General features: G+C 43.0%; 1 protein-coding gene across 1 annotated transcript; it reads left to right on the top strand.

The window, feature by feature from the left end:
* Nucleotides 1-3,951: 3,951 nt before the first annotated feature.
* Nucleotides 3,952-5,901, top strand: Ktl (BTB/POZ domain-containing protein Ktl). The gene has a single exon (XM_053801222.2). The coding sequence runs from the start codon at nucleotides 4,007-4,009 to the stop codon at nucleotides 4,841-4,843; it is 837 nt and encodes a 278-aa protein (XP_053657197.2). The 5' UTR covers nucleotides 3,952-4,006; the 3' UTR covers nucleotides 4,844-5,901.
* The last annotated feature ends 16,780 nt before the right edge of the window (nucleotides 5,902-22,681 follow it).

The following is a 22,681-nucleotide window of genomic DNA, read 5'->3' as shown; positions in this document are numbered from 1 at the left end:
AGCCCGGCTGATCCGGCACTGACTTTAGGTATCTGTCCAGCTCTCTCTTGAAGGCAGCCAGGGGTTTATTGGTAATTCCCATTATGCTTGGTGAGAGGCTGTTGAACAGTCTTGGACCCCGGACACTTTTGGTGTTTTCTCTTAGTGTACCAATGGCGCCCCTACTTTTAATTGGGGATATTTTGCATTGCCTGCCCAGTCTTTTACTTTCGTAGGGAGTGATTTCTGTGTGTAGATTCGGGACCATTCCTTCCAGGATTTTCCAAGTGTAGATTATGATATATCTCTCTCTCCTGCGTTCGAACGAGTACAAGTCAAGTGCTTCCAAGCGTTCCCGGTAATTAAGGTGCTTGACAGAACTTATACGTGCAGTAAAGGTTCTCTGTACACTCTCTAGAACTGCAATTTCACCTGCTTTGAAGGGAGATGTTAATGTACTGCAGTGTTCCAGCCTAGAGAGAACAAGTGATTTGAAAAGGATCATCATTGGCTAGGCATCTCTCGCTTTGAGCATTCTCATTATCCATCCTATCATTTTCTTTGCACTTGTGATCGTGGCACTGTTGTGATCCTTGAAAGTGAGATCCTCAGACATTACTACTCCTAGGTCCCTTACATTATTTTTCCGCTCTATTGTATGGCCAGAGTTTGTAGTATACTCTGTTCTAGTTATTCCCTCCAGTTTTCCATAATGGAGTAGTTGGAATTTGTCCTCATTGAACATCATATTGTTTTCCGTTGCCCACTGGAAAACTTTGTTTATATCTTCTTGGAGGTTCACCGTGTCCTCAATAGATGACAGCCTCATGCAGATCCTAGTATCATCTTCAAAGGATCATAAGGTGTTGTGGGTTACATCTCTGTCTGTCTGACATGAGGATGAGGAACAGGATGGGGGCGAGTACTGTGCCTTGTGGAACAGAGCTCTTCACTAGGTAGCCTCCGATTTAACTCTGTTGACCACTACTCTTTGTGTTCGATTGGTTCGATTGGCTGGGTGGACGACATGTAAATATGTGCAGATTTCATGTTCGATGGTTTATTCACAATTTATAACAAGAACTTTTAGGTAGCAGTCCAGTTTCCTTGTGAAAATTTTTACCTTCAGGTAGTATTTCCTTACATCCGCTGGCAAGGGGTTAAAGAGCCCTGAAATGCCAATGTTGGTATAATGTTCTCTTAATTGTGCCTGGGGCGCAGTTGTTTTTTCTGGGTATAATGTAAACTTCCTCCCGTATCTCTCACGCCGGTAAGATGCTATAGTAGTGTGCAGGTGGAGCTCCTGGCCCTCAAGTATATTCCAAATATCATATCATATATTGATGTTATACAGTACCGACAAGTTTATTCTCGAAATGTTTCGCCAACATAATAGGCTTCTTCAGTCAAATACATATGTTGCAAATGTTTCTTTTTAATTTTATCCTAAATATATAGGAATCTTTCTTTTCTTAGTTCCATAGATTACATTCTAAGTGCTTTGAGGAATTTCCAGAGCCTAGGTGCTGAGTCACACACACTGTGTTCTGACCAGTGAGTTTACAACACTTAGCACTGATGGTCTTTGATTCTTCACCTCCAACATTATCTCTGATTCTTCATATTCGGTACTCTGTGATTCTTCACACTTAGTGCTCATGATGTGTTACTATACTTAGTGCTGATGCTCTGTGACTACACTCAGTGCTGATGCTCTGTGACTACACTCAGTGCTGATGCTCTGTGACTACACTCAGTGCTGATGCTCTGTGACTACACTCAGTGCTGATGCTCTGTGACTACACTCAGTGCTGATGCTCTGTGACTCTTCACACTCAGTGCTGATGCTCTGTGACTCTTCACACTCAGTGCTGATGCTCTGTGACTCTTCACACTCAGTACTGATGCTCTGTGACTCTTCACACTCAGTACTGATGCTCTGTGACTCTTCACACTCAGTGCTGATGCTCTGTGACTACACTCAGTGCTGATGCTCTGTGACTACACTCAGTACTGATGCTCTGTGACTCTTCACAATCAGTGCTGATGCTCTGTGACTACACTCAGTACTGATGCTCTGTGACTCTTCACAATCAGTGCTGATGCTCTGTGACTCTTCACACTCAGTGCTGATGCTCTGTGACTCTTCACACTCAGTGCTGATGCTCTGTGACTCTTCACAATCAGTGCTGATGCTCTGTGACTCTTCACACTCAGTGCTGATGCTCTGTGACTACACTCAGTACTGATGCTCTGTGACTCTTCACACTCAGTGCTGATGCTCTGTGACTCTTCACACTCAGTGCTGATGCTCTGTGACTACACTCAGTACTGATGCTCTGTGACTCTTCACAATCAGTGCTGATGCTCTGTGACTCTTCACATTCAGTGCTGATGCTCTGTGACTCTTCACACTCAGTGCTGATGCTCTGTGACTCTTCACAATCAGTGCTGATGCTCTGTGACTCTTCACACTCAGTGCTGATGCTCTGTGACTACACTCAGTACTGATGCTCTGTGACTCTTCACAATCAGTGCTGATGCTCTGTGACTCTTCACACTCAGTGCTGATGCTCTGTGACTACACTCAGTACTGATGCTCTGTGACTCTTCACACTCAGTGCTGATGCTCTGTGACTACACTCAGTACTGATGCTCTGTGACTCTTCACACTCAGTGCTGATGCTCTGTGACTCTTCACAATCAGTGCTGATGCTCTGTGACTCTTCACACTCAGTGCTGATGCTCTGTGACTACACTCAGTACTGATGCTCTGTGACTCTTCACACTCAGTGCTGATGTTCTGTGTCTTCACACTCAGCATGACGTCATTCTGTGAGTCTTCAACGTTCAGTGCTGAGGCTCTGAGTCTTCAACACTGAGCTGGATGGAAAAATCTTCGTAAGTATTATTATTATTATTATTATTATTATTATTATTATTATTATTATTATTATTATTATTGTTGTTGTTGTTGTTGTTGTTGCTGTCGTTGTTGTTGTTGTTGTTGTTGTTGTTGTTGTTGTTGTTATTGTTGTTGTTGCTGTCGTTGTTGTTGTTGTTGTTGTTGTTGTTGTTGTTGTTGTTGTTGTTGTTGTTGTTGTTGTTGTTGTTGTTGTTGTTGTTATCAGTTTAAGCCCTATAACTGTCTCGGGTTAAGCGGGTTGCTGTAGTGAACATTTTGTTAAGTAGAAAAGCATACGCATGCTGAAGCTCTGGTCGTGTTGTGCTTTGGTTCGTTCATACACGTGTGTAGTGCATCGGTGCGTACATGTATGCGTAGTGTGTTGGCTGGTGCGTACATGTGTATGTAAAGGGATGAGGGAAGGTGTTGATTAAGTGATATGGAGGAGTTGGTGAGGGAGGCGGGGGGGTGGCATGTGGGAGGGAGATGTTGGCAGGGTGAGGGACGGGGTGTTGATGGAGTTAGGGGGTTCCCAGGGCAGGGGGAGGGGGTGGGGAAGCTAAACAAAACAGACGTAGGTGCCTCATATGTGTACTTCTTAACATTTAAATCACCTCAATATTACTTGTGTTGTCAATAAAAAAAAATCAATAATCGCCGGGAAGCGCTAAACCCGGGATATTGGCTTAACCCTTGATGAATGGGAAGTAATCAGGTTCGATCCAAGGGAGGAAGAGTAGCTATAATTCCTTGGATCAAGAGCCCTTCACAAGCATGAATGCACTTTGCAAGGGCAGTTGTTAGCAAGAATCTTCGTGCTGACCACAAATGCCGCGGAATTTTAGGTAATTGTGCGCCACCATCCTCGTGTGCCTGTGTGTTTATCTGCAGATGTGTTATTCTCTTCCTTCTCATGTGAGAACGGTGACATGCACGTTAACTTACACAAGCATGTGCGTTTGTGTATGCGTGAAACTGGCGTGCGTGAGTATATGTGTTCATGCGTGCGTGTAGGTGTGCGCGGGACGGGAGGTGGTGTCGGGTATTGACTGGCTGCCTCACTCTCGCGGCCGCCTCGACCCACACCACACCTTCCCTCTCCCACACACCATCCCCACCACCATGGCCACAAACGGCGCCGCCACCAACAGTTGCTCCTCCTCCGTCTCCTCCAACAGCGGGCAGACCACAACGGAACAGCAGCCAGGGCAGGGTATGAATTCCATCGTACAGGTCTTTCCGCCCATCGTGGAACTGAACGTGGGAGGAGTGTTCTACACAACAGCACTGACCACACTGCAGCGAGAACCTGACAGTTTACTCGGCCAGATGTTCAGTGGAAAGACCAAGACGCCGGTGCTGAGGGACTCGAAAGGAAAGTTTTTTGTAGATCGTGACGGTGTGCTCTTCAGGTACATACTCGACTTCTTACGGAACCAGAAGCTCGTGTTACCTGAAAACTTCAGTGAGCGCGAGAGACTCAAGAAAGAGGCGGATTTCTTTCAGCTCCAAGATATGATTGATTCTCTCTCACTGCCGAAGTCTCTGAGTCCAGTGGACCCCGCTTACTCAGTCCGAACCTCCGCCGGTACTATCACCGTGAGTTACCGCGGCACTTTTGCGTTTGGACGTGACGGACTCGCTGACGTTAAATTTAGAAAGCTGAGTCGTATCCTCGTGTGCGGACGAGTGACGCTTTGTCGTGAAGTCTTTGGTGAAACATTGAATGAATCGCGGGATCCCGACCGTGGAGCCACAGATCGGTACACTGCAAGGTTCTTCTTGAAGCACACCTTCCTGGAGCAAGCCTTCGATATGCTTGTCTTGGCCGGATACAAGTGCTGTGGTTCCTGCGGCAACAGCACTGCAGGCGGTATTATGGTGGACAAGAAGCCTGGTATGGACAATGAAGAAGACCGCTGGAACCACTACAACGAATTCGTGTGGGTGAGAGAATAATGGGCGGCGGGGGTCGGTGAGGCGGCCGTCGCCGTGTCTAGGCCGTTCTTAACAGTCAGCAAATCTTTATTCTGACGGCCCCCAGCATAACCAGAATCCGGAAAAAATCGTGGGAACGTCCGGACCACGACTTCGCTGACCACCCATAGCGTTGCCACCATATTTGTGTGTTGTCGAGTCACCTCGTGTTGACACCCTCGAGAGCTGTCTTGGTACACATCCCGCTGTCTCGAAGCCTCGAACACTATTCTGGTCCATATCCTTGTGTCTCGAAGCCTTGAACGCTGTCCTGTTCCATATTGCGCTATCTCGAAGAGTCATCTCGTGTTGACAACCTCAGTCACTGTCCTTGTCCACTTCCCGCTGTGTCTCGAACAGAGAAAAGTTCCAAAATCATCTTGTCTCTAGTGAAACTACAAAATTAGGCAAAAAATCATATGCTAAATAAACTCTCCCACGTCCCGAAGATTACACATTACTGTTGTACTGAATGCGTCAGTGTGATTCTCTGTCGTCAGCGTCAACTTCCGAATCACAGCCATGGGAAAAATCAAGGTTATGCGCTAAAACGGCCTCAGTGTTTCACGATTTGCTTGTAGTCATTGATAAAAATATGCGTTTAGTTTGGAATAATTGACGAGACATGTGATTAGGTTGTAATTATTTACGTGTGATTAGCTTGTAATCATTGACGTGTGTTCAGTTTGCAATCATTGACAAGAGTGTTCAGTATATAGAACTTATTTTATGAAATAAGTATCTTGATTTGTTCTTCAAAAACATTTACAGTGATGGTGCATATTAGTGGTAAAATCTTATTATTGTAAGGATATCCATGTTATTGAACTATTGGATTCTTGTAGGGATATACATACATAGTGCAAAAGAAAATTATAGCAAACATAAAGCACGTGAATAATGTTCTCTGTGTAAAAGTATTACAGTTTTTGCCACTTTGTTATTAAAAGTGTTGCATTATATATTTGCCAATTTGCATAATGTTGGGAAATGCAAAATTTCAATTGACGAGTCTTAAAAAAACATTTTTAGCCCTCCAATCACAGCCTTTGAGTAATCCTTATAGAAGAAAGTCATGTGTTTTCCAGTCATATATAACCGCTTCGTTTTGTCGAAGTGTTTCTAAGAAATATATCAATCAAAAAGTAGCTGTCCAGAGGCAAGTGTGTCTGTGTGTAATATTCACTTATACGTGTGTGTTTGTGTATGTGTGCATGTGTTCTTTTCCTTCACAAGTTCTACTCAGTGTTCCCGAATATCCGATCCAGAACTCGCCTTCGAGACTTCTGTTGTAGAAGTTCTCGTAAATATCCCGTCGGGAACTTTAGTGTGCGAGAAACCGACAAATGACATAATCACTTTGATGCTCTTCACATGAAGGGTATTTCTCATTATTAGAATAAAATTACCCCATGACTCTATTATTGGTACTCAGACAAGCTACGACACTAGTGAAATCACATTAGTTACATATCCAAATCTTTTGTCCCATTGAATAATTTCTAAGATTAAGAGTGTGTCAGGCAAAAAAAAAAAAAAAAAAAAAAATTACAGCACAATGTTTGAATAAATAGTGTTGCTGGAAGATGTACCTGTAGCTTCAATCCCTTCCTCAGCGACTTGAAGACGCTGAGGCAGTTTGCCAAGTCTTGCAGCGCGTCGCTACCGCTTCCTACAACTCATCAAGATTGGCGCTTGAAAATACGCCACGCATTTTGCAGATTACTTGTATTTTGTGATTCATATTTGCCTCAGTGTATGCGAGTCAAAATCAGTATGTGATTCAAAGAAATGTTAAGAAAGAAGTCATTTATCTGGCCCTAAGTGGTTGTTAGCTATCACTGGTAGAAAGAAAATTACACCCTGAAAACGTGATTGTTTCTGGCAATAAAAATGTAACTGATATTGACTAGAATATACCTGCTTAACTCCACAGACGGGCTTTCTATGACTCTATGTAGATAATCCCTCTTCTTTCACTGTCGCCCGTGCTGGATCGGTGGAGCAGAGGGTTTATCTGAATCCAGCGGACCACCAGGATTACTAGCTTGTAAGTTGTGCCTGTTTGGGTGGCAATATGCACCCTCTCGGGCAGCGATAGGCTCTCGTTCGGGCAGCGATAGGCACACGTTCGAGTAGCGATAGGCGCTGTAGATGAATATTAATCTCCTTGTGTTATCAAGCGCTTTTGGTACCTTATGTAAGAGAAGTCCCAGTGTGTGAGTGAACCTCTCCCCCCAGGCTAGCTCTCATTACCTGCCCAGCACCTGGTCACCTGCCCAGCACCTGGTCACCTGCCCAGCACCTGGTCACCTGCCCAGTATCTGGTCACCTGCCCAGCACCTGGTCACCTGCCCAGCACCTGGTCACCTGCCCATTACCTGGTCAGAGAGGTGAGACAACCTCGTTGCTCTCACACAGATGCAGCAGGACCATCACTGGTCCCTATTGGGGAAGAGCTAAACCCAGAACTGTCGAACACCGCCTGGAGAATTGGAACGAGAATTGGGCGGGATAGAGGGGGAGGGAGGGAAAATTAATCAGGTCTGCTCCGAGGAAAGCGAGGGTGGAACCAATTCTTTTGGATCATCCCCTCAGTAGTATCAAGGGACTGATTCCTATCCATCTTCCTTGAAGCGAATTCTTAACTGACAAATTTTCATTTATGTTTTTTTTAATCAGCCATTCTGTCATGTCTCAGATAAAGAAACTTTGAGCATCAGGTCAAATTTTCTTCAAAAAATCGAGTCTTCGCCTTAACACTGGCAAAAAAGGTGCACACATAGATGCACAAAAGGATCTGAATAATTCCACCCAAAAGTTTCTGAAGGTGAAATAAAAATATTTATTGAAAAGCCACCTTCATATTTGCCTGAGACGGCGTCTGCGCCTGTGTGAGAACAACGGACGACAGTTGGAATGTCTTGTAACTTGTGGGTGCTGGAGGACGCAGGATGCCGTGGCCTGCAGCATGTGTGGACCACGAATGTTGGGGCCCACAGACTGCGTGGACCACGAGTGTTGGAACCTGCAGCATGCGTAGACCTAAAGTTTTGCGGCCTACAGCAGGCATGGGCCTTGAGAGTTGGGGCCGACAGCATGTGTGGGTCGTGAGTGCTAGGGCTTGCAGCATGCGTGGCCCGTGAGCGCTGAATCCTGCAGCATGCGTGGACCGCGAGTGGTGGAACCTGCAGTATACGTGGGACGTGAGTGTTGGGGCCCGCAGCATGCGTGGACCGTGAGTGTTGGGGCCCGCAGCATGTGTGGACCACTTTCCTTAAGGCAATTTTGCCTTCAAGATTAGATTAGATTAGTTCAGAAATTAACTTATATTTTTAATCAGAATTGATTTTGATACAAATAATATTCACATTGTTGACACTTTTTTATACATTGAATTATTAAATTGTGAATGACAGGCGGTGCCAGACTCAATTTGTCTCTCAATAATCCCATATGCAATGGACCATTAAATTAATTTGTTGGGAAATGATCAGAATGTCAGTGTTTTTCACTCACAAACTGTGGTTTCTCTGATGAACAATATGTATGTATATATATATATATATATATATATATATATATATATATATATATATATATATATATATATATATATATATATATATATATATATATATATATATATATATATATATATATTACATGGTATTCAAAAAAGATACGTAATCAGTGGTGAATGCATGCTGACTACTGACGTTTTCACATAAGTTTGCACGTCGACTCAAATTACTGGAGGTTTATCTTGATATTTGTTTCTTCCTGCCGTTTGCAGTCCGCTGAGTGGTCACCTGCAGTTGTTCTAGTATATGAAAGTGTTTGCAATACAGTGTCCAATAATAAAAAAGAAAACCTGTAATGTGAACACCATTCATGTACTTATTGGTCACTGAAACAGATAAACGATGTGCTACAAGAGTATATGCATTCTAACTGGGTTGCGTTTCTTTTTGAACGATATATATATATATATATATATATATATATATATATATATATATATATATATATATATATATATATATATATATATATATATATATATATATATATATATATATATATATATATATATATATATATATATATATATATATATGTATATATATATATATATATATATATATATATATATATATATATATATATATATATATATATATATATATATATATATATATATATATATATATATATATATATATATATATATATATATATATATATATATATATATATATATATGTCGTGCCGAATAGGTGAAATTTGCGATTTTGGCTTAAATAGCAACGCTCTTCTTTCCGGATAAGGCAAGCAAAAATTTGAGTATGCAATAATTTAACAAAAATCATTCCGAACCTAACGAAAAATATATATTTCATTGTGTTTGTTTATTAAATTAATGCAAACCTATCTAAAGTATATTTGGTTGGATTAGGCTACATTAAATTGCGCTTGTTATAATAAGGTTAGGTAAGTTTTCCAAGATTCTTTTGATACAAAATTATTAATTTTTACATTAACATAAATTAAAAAAAATATATCTTCAAACGCATAACAGAAAATTTTAGAAAGGATTTAATTTTAAATTAGTTCTTGCTAACTGACCAATTTTACCTATTCGGCACGACATATATATCTATTTATTTATATATATATATATATATATATATATATATATATATATATATATATATATATATATATATATATATATATATATATATATATATATATATATATATATATATATATATATATATATATATATATATATATATATATATATATATATATATATATATATATATATATAATTCTTTATTATATTTTTCAGTATTATTAATATCGATGAACACTTAAATGCACGATATATAATTATTATGCCTAATATATGTAGTCAGCATTAAACTTACCTAACATTAATCCTCAATATAGGATTCGGCTCTCTCTAAAAAGATTCAAAGTTTTACAGCTATTATTTAATACGCATTTTTATTGTAAGTAAAGAGAGGTAGAACTCTCAGCTCTGACAAGCCAACTCCTCCGTGTAATAAGTCTTGAATAAAATCTCTTGTATTAATACATGAATCACAGAAGCCTTTGGCATGCACGGTGAATTGAGTATTAGCATTATTAGTATACTTGTGGTTTTAGGAGTCTGAGTGAAAGTGTGACCAGATTTACATCAGAAAGCTTGTCGAAGTCAGACTTACGTTACTAATTAGGAGCTCTCTTTTGTTGTTTGTGACTGTAGATTACAGTATTTTGGCTAAGCTCTCCATTAATTCGCTGCTTAGCTCTTTTTTCACCCAATGATTGACTTATTAGCTCACGAATAAATATTCAATGAACATTGCTGTGTACTTATAATATAACATGAACGTAATAATACAGACCTCACGTTCTGAGTCCAGACAGGTCAGATGGTCTGAGTCAAAGGTCAAGCTCTCTGGGTGGCGAGACATCACGCGAGTTTCAAGCAGAGAAATGCGCTTAGCCTCTCTTGGATATCAATACCTCTCCACAAGGGGAAGCTGCTGCCTGCTATTCTTCTTGTTCAAGAGACTTGCGTAAATCTTTGGATCAATGATTGGACAAGTGACCCCTTGACTCCTGCTCACTCCTGAAGCACCATTCCCTCTTATTACTCTCACTCCTCGAAGGATTTCCGCAGTGCATGCCCGATATATCTTACCCTTGAAGGTTATCTTATTTTAGAAAAATGTAATTTTATTAATACGTTTTCCTGGTGGACTACAATAATTATCCCAACTTCTCCACAGCGGTGCAAAATCTAATTATTTATCTGTATTATCAGTTACAGCAGCTAAGCCGACCACGTTCACGTAGGAATCTTTTTTTTTTTTTTTTTTTTTTTGTGTTCGCGCAATTCTTTGTCGAAATATACTAAATGAAGCACTTTAAATCCCGCCGTAGTAAGATGGCTGAAAACTCTGGCAGCGAGGTAATGGACGGCTTAGTTTCTGACAGGAAGAGGAGGAAGAGGAAGAGGAAGAGGAGGAGGAGTAGGAGACAAGGAGGGAACGGCAGTAACTTTTCTTTCGGAGAGCTTCTGGTCACACTTTAGGCTTTGGTGGAGAGCGTTGTAAATACCAGTAGTGATACTACTGCTGCAGTGATACTACCGCTGCAGTGATACCACCGCTACAGTGATGCTATAGCTGCAGTGATACCACCGCTGCAGTGATACCACCGCTACAGTGATGCTATAGCTGCAGTGATACCACAGCTGCAGTGATACCACCGCTGCAGTGATACCACCGCTTCAGTGATACCACCTCTGCAGCGATGCTATAGATGCAGTGATACCACCGCTGCAGTAATACCACCGCTGCAGTGATACTCCGCTACAGTGATGCTATAGATGCAGTGATACCACCGCTGCGGTGATACCACCGCTGCAGTGATACCACCGTTGCAGTGTTGCTATTGATGCAGTAATGCTATAGATGCAGCGATACCACTGCTGCAGTGATACCACTGCTACAGTAATACCACCGCTGCAGTGATACCACCGCTGCAGTGATACCACCGCTACAGTGATGCTATAGATGCAGTGATGCTATAGATGCAGTGATACCACCGCTACAGTGATCCTATAGCTGCAGTGATACCACCGCTGCAATGATACCACTGCTTCAATGGTACCACCGCTGCAGTGATGCTACAGTTGAAGTGATACCACCGCTGCAGTGATACACTGCTGCAATGATACCACTGCTTCAGTGATACCACCGTTGCAATGATGCTACAGTTGCAGTGATACCACCGCTGCAGTGATACACTGCTGCAATGATACCACTGCTTCAGTGATACCACCGCTGCAGTGATGCTACAGTTGTAGTGATACCACCGCTGCAGTGATAGCACTGCTTCAGTGATACCACCGCTGCAGTGATAGCACTGCTTCAGTGATACCACCGCTGAAGTGATGCTACAGTCGCAGTGATACCACCACTGTAATGATACCACCGCTGCAGTGATATCACCGCTGCATTGATGCAACAGCTGTAGTGATACCACCGCTGAAGTGATACCAGATCAGCAGTGATACCACAGCTGCGATGATATCACTGCTGCAGTGATCGCACCGCTGTAGTGATACTGCTGCAGCGATTCCACCGCTGCAGTGATGCCTTCGCTGTAGTGATACTATCGCTGTAGTGATACCAACGCTGAAGTGATACCACCGCTGAAGTGATACCAGATCAGCAGTGATACCACAGCTGCGATGATATCACTGCTGCAGTGATCGCACCGCTGTAGTGATACTGCTGCAGCGATTCCACCACTGCAGTGATGCCTTCGCTGTAGTGATACTATCGCTGTAGTGATACCAACGCTGAAGTGATACCACCGCTGAAGTGATACCAGATCAGCAGTAATACCACCGCTGCGATGATATCACTGCTGCAGTGATCGCACCGCTGTAGTGATACTGCTGCAGCGATTCCACCGCTGCAGTGATGCCTTCGCTGTAGTGATACTATCGCTGTAGTGATACCAACGCTGAAGTGATACCACCGCTGCAGTGATACCAGCTTAGCAGTGATATCACCGCTGAAGTGATACCACCGCTGCAGTGATACTGCAGCAGCGATCCTACCGCTGCAGTAATGCCTTCGCTGTAGTGATACCACCACTGAAGTGATACCAGCTTAGCAGTGATATCACCACTGAAGTGATACCAGCTCAGCAGTGATACCACCGCTGCAGTGATGCTACAGCTGCAGTGATACCACCGCTGCAGTGATGCTACAGCTGCAGTGATACCACCGCTGTAGTGATGCTACAGCTGCAGTGATACCACCGCTGTAGTGAGCACACAGTGTGTTCAGTCATTGTAATGATGCAAGTCTAACAACTAATATTGCATCAAAATTAACTAAAGACAAAGTTACAGGCTCTAGAATGTTTATGATGTTCGGAGGCGAATAATAATGGAAAAACGGTGTGGCATATATGGTGCATTCATTATATGTGAAGTTTGAACTTACCATTGTATTGTAACACTGAACGACAGAAAGTGTTTCATGATTATGTCTCGTGATGTGTGTAAATTATATTTAGTTATGTGATGATGTGTATGGTAACATTCATGTGATGATGTGTATGGTAACATTCATGTGATGATGTGTATGGTAACATTCATGTGATGATGTGTATGGTAACATTCATGTGATGATGTGTATGGTAACATTCATGTGATGATGTGTATGGTAACATTCATGTGATGATGTGTATGGTAACATTCATGTGATGATGTGTATGGTAACATTCATGTGATGATGTGTATGGTAACATTCATGTGATGATGTGTATGGTAACATTCATGTGATGATGTGTATGGTAACATTCATGTGATGATGTGTATGGTAACATTCATGTGATGATGTGTATGGTAACATTCATGTGATGATGTGTATGGTAACATTCATGTGATGATGTGTATGGTAACATTCATGTGATGATGTGTATGGTAACATTCATGTGATGATGTGTATGGTAACATTCATGTGATGATGTGTATGGTAACATTCATGTGATGATGTGTATGGTAACATTCATGTGATGATGTGTATGGTAACATTCATGTGATGATGTGTATGGTAACATTCATGTGATGATGTGTATGGTAACATTCATGTGATGATGTGTATGGTAACATTCATGTGATGATGTGTATGGTAACATTCATGTGATGATGTGTATGGTAACATTCATGTGATGATGTGTATGGTAACATTCATGTGATGATGTGTATGGTAACATTCATGTGATGATGTGTATGGTAACATTCATGTGATGATGTGTATGGTAACATTCATGTGATGATGTGTATGGTAACATTCATGTGATGATGTGTATGGTAACATTCATGTGATGATGTGTATGGTAACATTCATGTGATGATGTGTATGGTAACATTCAGGAGTTCTTGATGGTCTGGACCCCCTGCCCCTCCCCCTGCCCCTCCCCCAGCCCCTCCCCCTGCCCCTCCCCCTGCCCCTCCCCCTGCCCCTCCCCCTGCCCCTCCCCCTCGCCCTCCCCTCCACCTTCTCCTCCCCCTCCCCTTGCCATCTTCCATACTGATGTTATTTTCCTCCTAAGACCTTCCTCCCCCCTCTCAAAACCTTTCTCTTCCCTACCACTCAAGACCTTCCTCTTCCCCCACCCCTCAAGACCTTCCTCTTTCCCCCACCACTCAAAACCTTCCTCTTCCCCCAACCCTCAAGACCTTCCTCTTCCCCACCCCTCAAGATCTTCCTCTTCCCCACCCCTCAAGACCTTTCTCTTCCCCCACCACTCAAAACCTTCCTCTTCCCCACCCCTTAAGACCTTCCTCTTCCCCTACCCCTCAAAAAAATTCATCCTCCCCCACCCCTCAAGATCTTCCTCTTCCCCACACCTCAAGACCTTCCACTTCCCCCACCCCTCAAGACGTTCCTCTTCTCTCACCCCTCAAGACCTTCCTCTTTCCCCACCCCACAAGACCTTCCTCTTCCTCCCATCCCTCAAGACCTTCCTCTTCCCCCCACACCTCAAGACCTTCCTCTTCCCCCCACACCTCAAGACCTTCCTCTTCCCCCCACACCTCAAGACCTACCACTTCTCCCACCCCTCAAGACCTTCCTCTTCCCCCACCCTTCAAGACCTTTCTCTTCCCCCACCCCTCAAGACCTCCACAACAACAGGCCGCCTCCAGAGCTCTGTTTTTCCCATACCATTATTGACCCCCCACCTGCTCCCTCACATTTAAATCCCTCGACTATAATACAACAGATCAGTAATTTCATAAATTTCAAACAATTGCTATTCTCCAGTTATATTATTATTATCATTATTATTATTATTATTATTATTATTATTATTATTATTATTATTATCAGCAGCAGCAGCAGCAGCAGCAGGATTAGTAGTGGTATTTATCTGTGTTCGTAACGTCATTCTAACAGAAAATGCGTCTAAATTCGGTCATGCAATCACGAATTTGAATCTTGTAAGAGAAATATGCTCCAATTTTGTTGCGAGTCGTGAGAAGGTAAAATGATAGGGACAACCTTCTGTACAGCACTACCTTGCAATGCAATTCTTGCCTTCTAATGTGATTCACGATGATGATGACGATGACTCTAGTAATGCTTTACGTTCCCTTTTTTTATTTTTTTTCTGGCATGTTAAATAAAAGATATAAAAAATTAATTGCCTGAGCGTGTCAGGTAACTCACAGATAACACTTCCTTTGTTGCCTGAGCGTGTCAGGTATCTCACAGATAAAACTTCCTTTGTTGCCTGAGCGTGTCAGGTAACTCACAGATAACACATCCTTCGCTGCCTGAGCGTGTCAGGTATCTCACAAATAAAACTTCCTTTGTTGCCTGAGCGTGTCAGGTAACTCACAGATAACACATCCTTCGCTGCCTGAGCGTGTCAGGTATCTCACAAATAAAACTTCCTTTGTTGCCTGAGCGTGTCAGGTAACTCACAGATAACACATCCTTCGCTGCCTGAGCGTGTCAGGTATCTCACAGATAAAACTTCCTTTGTTGCCTGAGCGTGTCAGGTAACTCACAGATAACACATCCTTCGTTGCCTGAGCGTGTCAGGTATCTCACAGATAACACATCCTTCGTTGCCTGAGCGTGTCAGGTATCTCACAGATAACACATCCTTCGTTGCCTGAGCGTGTCAGGTATCTCACAGATAACACATCCTTCGTTGCCTGAGCGTGTCAGGTATCTCACAGATAACACATCCTTCGTTGCCTGAGCGTGTCAGGTATCTCACAGATAACACATCCTTCGTTGCCTGAGCGTGTCAGGTATCTCACAGATAACACATCCTTCGTTGCCTGAGCGTGTCAGGTATCTCACAGATAACACATCCTTTGTTGCCTGAGCGTGTCAGGTATCTCACAGATAACACATCCTTCGTTGCCTGAGCGTGTCAGGTATCTCACAGATAACACATCCTTCGTTGCATGAGCGTGTCAGGTAGCTCACAGATAACACATCCATCGTTGTCTGAGCGTGTCAGGTAACTCACAGATAACATCCTTCGTTGCCTGAGCGTGTCAAGTAACTCACAGATAACACATCCTTCTTTGCCTGAGCGTGTCGGGTAGCTCACAGATAATACATCTATAGTTGTCTGAGCGTGTCAGGTAACTCACAGATAACACATCCTTCGTTGCCAGAGCGTGTCAAGTAACTCACAGATAACACATCCTTCGTTGCCTGAGCGTATCAGGTAGCCCACAGATAACATATCCATCGTTGCCTGAGCGTGTCAAGTAACTCACAGATAACACATCCTTCTTTGCCTGAGCGTGTCAGGTAGCTCACAGATAATACATCTATAGTTGTCTGAGCGTGTCAGGTAACTCACAGATAACACATTCTTCGTTGCTTGAGCGTGTCAAGTAACTCACAGATAACACATCCTTCGTTGCCTGAGCGTGTCAAGTAACTCACAGATAACACATCCATCGTTGTCTGAGCGTGTCAGGTAACTCACAGATAACACATACTTAGACATTCGTATGTGCTGATCCATTATTTAATATATTTCATGGGGAACATACCATCAGATCATACGATGTTATCTCTCTTGCTCTTACGGGGAAGACCGAAGAGTCGGCTCGAGGCCTCGATGGATTAAATGCCTCAACCTCTTACTGAACGGATCATCACATGACTAAGTCCCATGTTAGGGCGATTTTTTTTTTTTTTGTCTTTCCTGATAAACAATAAATTACCACAGCCACATATAACAGCCACAGAGTTTGTGATTAAAGGACAACAAATTCAAAATCTTTCTCCATTTTAATTCTTTTCTGTGGAATTTGAATCCTGCGATACAGTAAAACATATCAGCTCATCCTCATAACGTAACGTCGTGAAAGTTACGCACCTTCTGCGAAAGTATTAAAGCCAGAAAACAAACGTATTGTGATCATACGTCAGCATGTGACGTTAGAATTGATTTTGAATTACAAGGAGGAAGATTTTACCACGCTCAAGGATCACGTATTTACATACGTCTTTTCTTCTTTCGTATTGAAAGTTATTGTAATGAAGAGCAAATCTGAAGAATAAATGGGAAATATTTTTTATATAGTTAAAGAAGTAGAAAAATATAAGAAATGAAGAGGGTGGATATATATTTATACCGAACTTCAAGAAAAATAACAGATTTAGAAAAGAATGATATTTCGGAATACAAGGGAATGGTGTCTCAGCCCAAAACACCTGTTTACTCATTTCTTGAGTAATGATTCATCATTCAGCTGCCAGGAGTTGAACACTAACTTTGTCAAGCGTCACTACATTCAGTGCAAAGGACAACGTTACGTGAAACTGACAGAGACAGATAAAAGGATAGGAAGGCAGACAAGCATGTATAGAAAGAAGGAAAAAGGCAGATGAGGGGATAGAGTGGAAAATAGAAAGATATGCAAAACGTTAAGAAAAAAAAGAGGTAGACAGATCGACTGGAAGGCAGACAAGCAGGCTGTGAAGGGAGGAAGCCTATGGAGGATACTGTGGAGGGATTAATAATGTGAAAGGAGAGCGTAGAGGGACGAGTAGGACGGAGGCTGTGGTGGGACACAGGTTATAGAGGAAGGAAGGTTATAGAGGGAGATAGTCTGGGGAAGGAGGCAGGCCGTGGTGGAAGCCAGGCTGTGAAGAAGCTGCAGTGGGTCGTATTCCATGGTTGTAGAAAGGAAGCAGGCTGTTGAACGAAGGAAACTGAAGACAGAATCAGGCTGTTTAGGAAGGAAGACTGAAGAGGGAAGCAGACTGTCCGGAGCAGTAGGCTGTAGAGAAGGCAGGCAGTAGAGAGAGGCAAATTAATGATGGAGGCAAGATGTGGAGGTAAGCAAACAGATGGAGGGAGCATACTATGGATGGAGGCAGGTTGGGCAGGTAGGAAAACTGAAAGGGAGGGAGATTGTGGTGGGCGAGAGACGAGCTGTGGAAGATGAACAGCAGACTGTGGTGGATGAACAGCAGACTGTGGAAGATGAACAGCAGACTGTGGAAGATGAACAGCAGACTGTGGTGGATAAAGAGCAGACTGTGAAAGATGAACAGCAGACTGTGGAAGATAAACAGCAGACTGTGAAGGATGAACAGCAGACTGTGTAAGATGAACAGCAGACTGTGGAAGATGAACAGCAGACTGTGGAAGATGAACAGCAGACTGTGGAGGATGAACAGCAGACTGTGGTGGATGAACAGCAGACTGTGGAAGATGAACAGCAGACTGTGGAGGATGAACAGCAGACTGTGGAAGATGAACAGCAGACTGTGGAAGATGAACAACAGACTGTGGAAGATGAACAGCAGACTGTGGAGGATGAACAGCAGACTGTGGTGGATGAACAGCAGACTGTGGAAGATGAACAGCAGACTGTGGAGGATGAGCAGCAGACTGTGGTGGATGAACAGCAGACTGTGGAGGATGAACAGCAGACTGTGAAAGATGAACAGCAGACTGTGGAAGATGAACAACAGACGGTGGAGGATGAACAGCAGACTGTGGAGGTTGAACAGAAGACTACGAAAGATGAACAACAGACTGTGGAGGATGAACAGCAGACTGTGGAAGATGAACAGCAGACTATGGAGGATGAACAGCAGACTATGGAGGATGAACAGCAGACTATGGAGGATGAACAGCAGACTATGGAGGATGAACAGCAGACTATGGAAGATGAACAACAGACTGTGGTGGATGAACAGCAGACTGTGGAAGATGAACAGCAGACTGTGGAGGATGAGCAGCAGACTGTGGTGGATGAACAGCAGACTGTGGAGGATGAACAGCAGACTGTGAAAGATGAACAGCAGACTGTGGAAGATGAACAACAGACGGTGGAGGATGAACAGCAGACTGTGGAGGTTGAACAGCAGACTATGAAAGATGAACAACAGACTGTGGAGGATGAACAGCAGACTGTGGAAGATGAACAGCAGACCATGGAGGATGAACAGCAGACTATGGAGGATGAACAGCAGACTATGGAGGATGAACAGCAGACTATGGAGGATGAACAGCAGACTGTGGAAGATGAACAGCAGACTATGGAGGATGAACAGCAGACTATGAAGGATGAACAGCAGACTGTGGAAGATGAACAGCAGACTATGGAGGATGAACAGCAGACTATGGAGGATGACCAGCAAACTATGGAGGATGAACAGCAGACTGTGAAAGATAAACAGCAGACTGTGGAGGATGAAGAGCAGACTGGTAGACTTGAGGTAGTCTTTGGAGGAATGCAGGATAACAGGCTGCGGAGGGCACGGGAAAGGCTGAGAAGGAGTGAGGATGGCAAGCCTTGTAGGACAAGGGGCAGGCTGTGGAGGGCTGGGGCAGGCTGTGGAGAGCTGGGGCAGGCTGTGTGGAACAAGGGGCAGGCTGTGTGGAACAAGGGAAAAGCTATGTAGGACAAGGAACAGGCTGTGTAGGACAAGGGGCAGGCTGTGTAGGACAAGGGGTAGACTGTGCAAGACAAGGGGCAGGTTGTGTAAGACAAGAGGCAGGCTGTGTAGGACAAAGAGCAGACTGTGTGGAACAAGGGACAGGCTGTGTTGGACAATGGATAGGCTGTCTAAGACAAGAGGCAGGCTGTGTAGGGCAAGAGGTATGCTCTGCCAGACAAGGGGCAAGCTGTGCCGGCCAATGGCAGGCTGTGCCGAACAAGAGGAAGGCTGTGCCGGACAAGGGGCAGGGTGTAGAGGGTTGTGGGCAGGTTGTGAAAGGTAAGAAACAGGCTGTGGAGGGCAGTGGCGGGCTTTGGAGAACAGAAGCTCATTGAAGAAGGTAGGATGCTGGAAGCGTGTTGAAGGTACGATAAAGGGAGCTTGGGGAAGAGGGATGCAGGGAGCCTGTGGAAGAGGGATACAGGGAGCCTGTGGAAGAGGGATGCAGGGAGCCTGTGGAAGAGGGATGCAGGGAGCCTGTGGGAGAGGGATGCAGGGAGCCTGTGGAAGAGGGATGGAGGGAGAGGGATTGAGGGAGAGGGATGGAGGGAGGGTATCGGAGGGGGGATGCAGGGGGGGTGTGGAGGCCACGGGGTGGTGTCTAGCCCAGCCTCCGAGAACCAGCTCTCCACCAGTTAAAGGGAATGAGTCCTTCTGACCAGGGCTCTGCGCCCCCTACCCTTCCCCCGTCCCTGAAGACGAGAAGTACTCGCATGTTTCTCTCTCAGTGCTCCCTTACTCTCTTTGTATCTCGCTCACTCATTTTCTGTGGAATGGCGTGAGAGAGAGAGAGAGAGAGAGAGAGAGAGAGAGAGAGAGAGAGAGAGAGAGAGAGAGAGAGAGAGAGAGAGAGAGAGAGAGAGAGAGAGAGAGAGAGAGAGAGAAAGAGATTGAGATCATTGTATAAAAACAGTTGAGGAGGGAGAAAACAGAGAAGGGGGCGATACAGGGACAGTTTCTGAACTTCTCTAAATTTGTAATGACCTACTTTCATGCATTTGCCAAACAAGTTTTCAATCTTTTAAAAGTCACATGCAGATGCAGTTCAATGTAGATAAATGCAAGGTTCTGAAGCTTGGGAGTGTCCATAACCCTAGCACTTATAAGTTAAATAATGTAGAACTTAGCCATACAGATTGCGAAAAAGACTTGGGGGTTATGGTGAGCAGCAACCTTAAACCAAGACAGCAATGCCTAAGCGTACGTAATAAGGCAAATAGATTACTGGGATTTATATCAAGAAGTGTAAGCAACAGAAGTCCAGAGGTCATACTGCAGCTTTATACATCATTAGTAAGGCCTCACCTAGATTATGCAGCTCAATTTTGGACTCCGTATTACAAAATGGACATAAATTCGTTAGAAAACATTCAGCGTAGGATGACTAAATTAATACATAGCATTAGAAATCTTCCTTATGAAGAAAGATTGAAGACTCTTAATATACATTCACTTGTTAGACGAAGAATGAGGGGAGACCTGATCGAAGTGTATAAGTGGAAGATAGGTATTAATAAAGGGGATATTAATAAGGTCTTGAGGATATCTCTCCAAGAGAGAACCCGCAGTAACGGATTTAAATTAGATAAGTTTAGATTTAGAAAGGACATAGGAAAGTATTGGTTTGGAAATAGGGTAGTTGATGAGTGGAACAGTCTACCTAGCTGGGTTATTGAGGCTAGGACTTTGGGTAGTTTCAAATTTAGGTTGGATAAGTACATGAGTGGGAGGGGTTGGATTTGAGTGGGACTTTCACATCAGAGCTTATTTCTTGGGTGGCATTGAAAATTGGGTTGGGCAAATGTTTTGTTAGTGGGATGAATTGTAAAGGACCTGCCTAGTATGGGCCAGCAGGCCTCCTGCAGTGTTCCTCCTTTCTTATGTTCTTACGTTCTTATATACAAATCCATTGATGAACATCAAAATGGTATACAATACCGACAGGTTGTTAGGTAAGACACATATGCAACACTTAGACAACTTTATTCCGAAACGTTTCGCCTACACAGTAGGCTTCTTCAGTCGAATACAGAAAGTAGGCAGGAACAATAGAGATGTGAAGACGATGTAATCAGTCCATCACCCTTAAAGTCGTAGAATTTGAGGTTGTCAGTCCCTCGGCCTGGAGAAGTTCAGTTCCATAGTCAGGAACTATCTCCAGATAGTTCCTGACTATGGAACTGAACTTCTCAGGCCGAAGGACTGACAACCTCAAATTCTACGACTTTAAGGGGTGATGGACTGTTATCGTCTTCATCTCTACCCTGCCTGCTCTGTATTCGACTGAAGAAGCCTACTGTGTAGGCGAAACGTTTCGGAATAAAGTTGTCTAAGTGTTGCATATGTGTCTTACCTAACATACAAATCCATTGCCAAGTAAATGCTTACCTCTATTAATTTATAAATTGTTAGTTATTTGTTTCCTGTATTAATCCATTCTAAAGCGTTGTATCATGATTTTATATTTTCCATTCCTTGTAACATATATCATATTTTTTATGGCCTTAATCCATGTGTTCACTTCTCTCTCATAACCGCTCATATTCTATCATTTTAACGAAGTAAATTCAATTATTCAATTCTATCCGGGTTAGAAAATTTAAGATACATAATATAGATTCTATCGTCAATTTCTTTGATCCCCAGAGTATATAGGTTGATTACAGCTGCATAGAATTATCTAATTGTTTTCGAAACATCGAAACTAGATAAGATGTTTAATCTTGTGACTTCTGTTGATTAAAACTCATGAGGATTCGAAACCAAGCAATCCATTAGCTTTATTGCAAACACTTAAGCTTTGGTGTCATAGCTTACGATTTTTTTAACCAGAACACCTCAGTTGTTTTTTTACTCCTAAACTGATTATGTTCTGTATTTTTTAATTAATATTTTCTCTTTCTATCCTCAGGCATGAAACCTTTCATTTCACTTGGTTAGTGTTTCTAGCACCTTTAATCCCCACAACATTTACAGACCCACATCAAGCTTATAACTGAGACGAGTAAAGCGACATTTGTCACCAATCCCGATTCAAGATATATTTTGTTAATGCTATATTTTGACTTCTGGGTAACCTTGTTGCGACCCAGACGAGAACTTCCATGCCTATACTTTGTGCTGTCATTATGCTGTCCTACCTGTCTGAAGCTCTGACAAAGTCCAGACCAAGTAAACATCAACATTCTCCGTTTCTTTGTTAGCCACTTCAAACATTTAAGCGTTAAATAGTCTATACACGTTTGATAGGAAGAGTTTTTGCAATCGTGGAAAGATTCATTGA

This window comes from Cherax quadricarinatus, chromosome 12 (genome assembly GCF_038502225.1).
Source record: "Cherax quadricarinatus isolate ZL_2023a chromosome 12, ASM3850222v1, whole genome shotgun sequence".
Taxonomy (NCBI): Eukaryota; Metazoa; Arthropoda; class Malacostraca; order Decapoda; family Parastacidae; genus Cherax; species Cherax quadricarinatus.
Note: the sequence above shows the minus strand (reverse complement) of the source record. Positions and strands in the feature narration are given on the sequence as shown.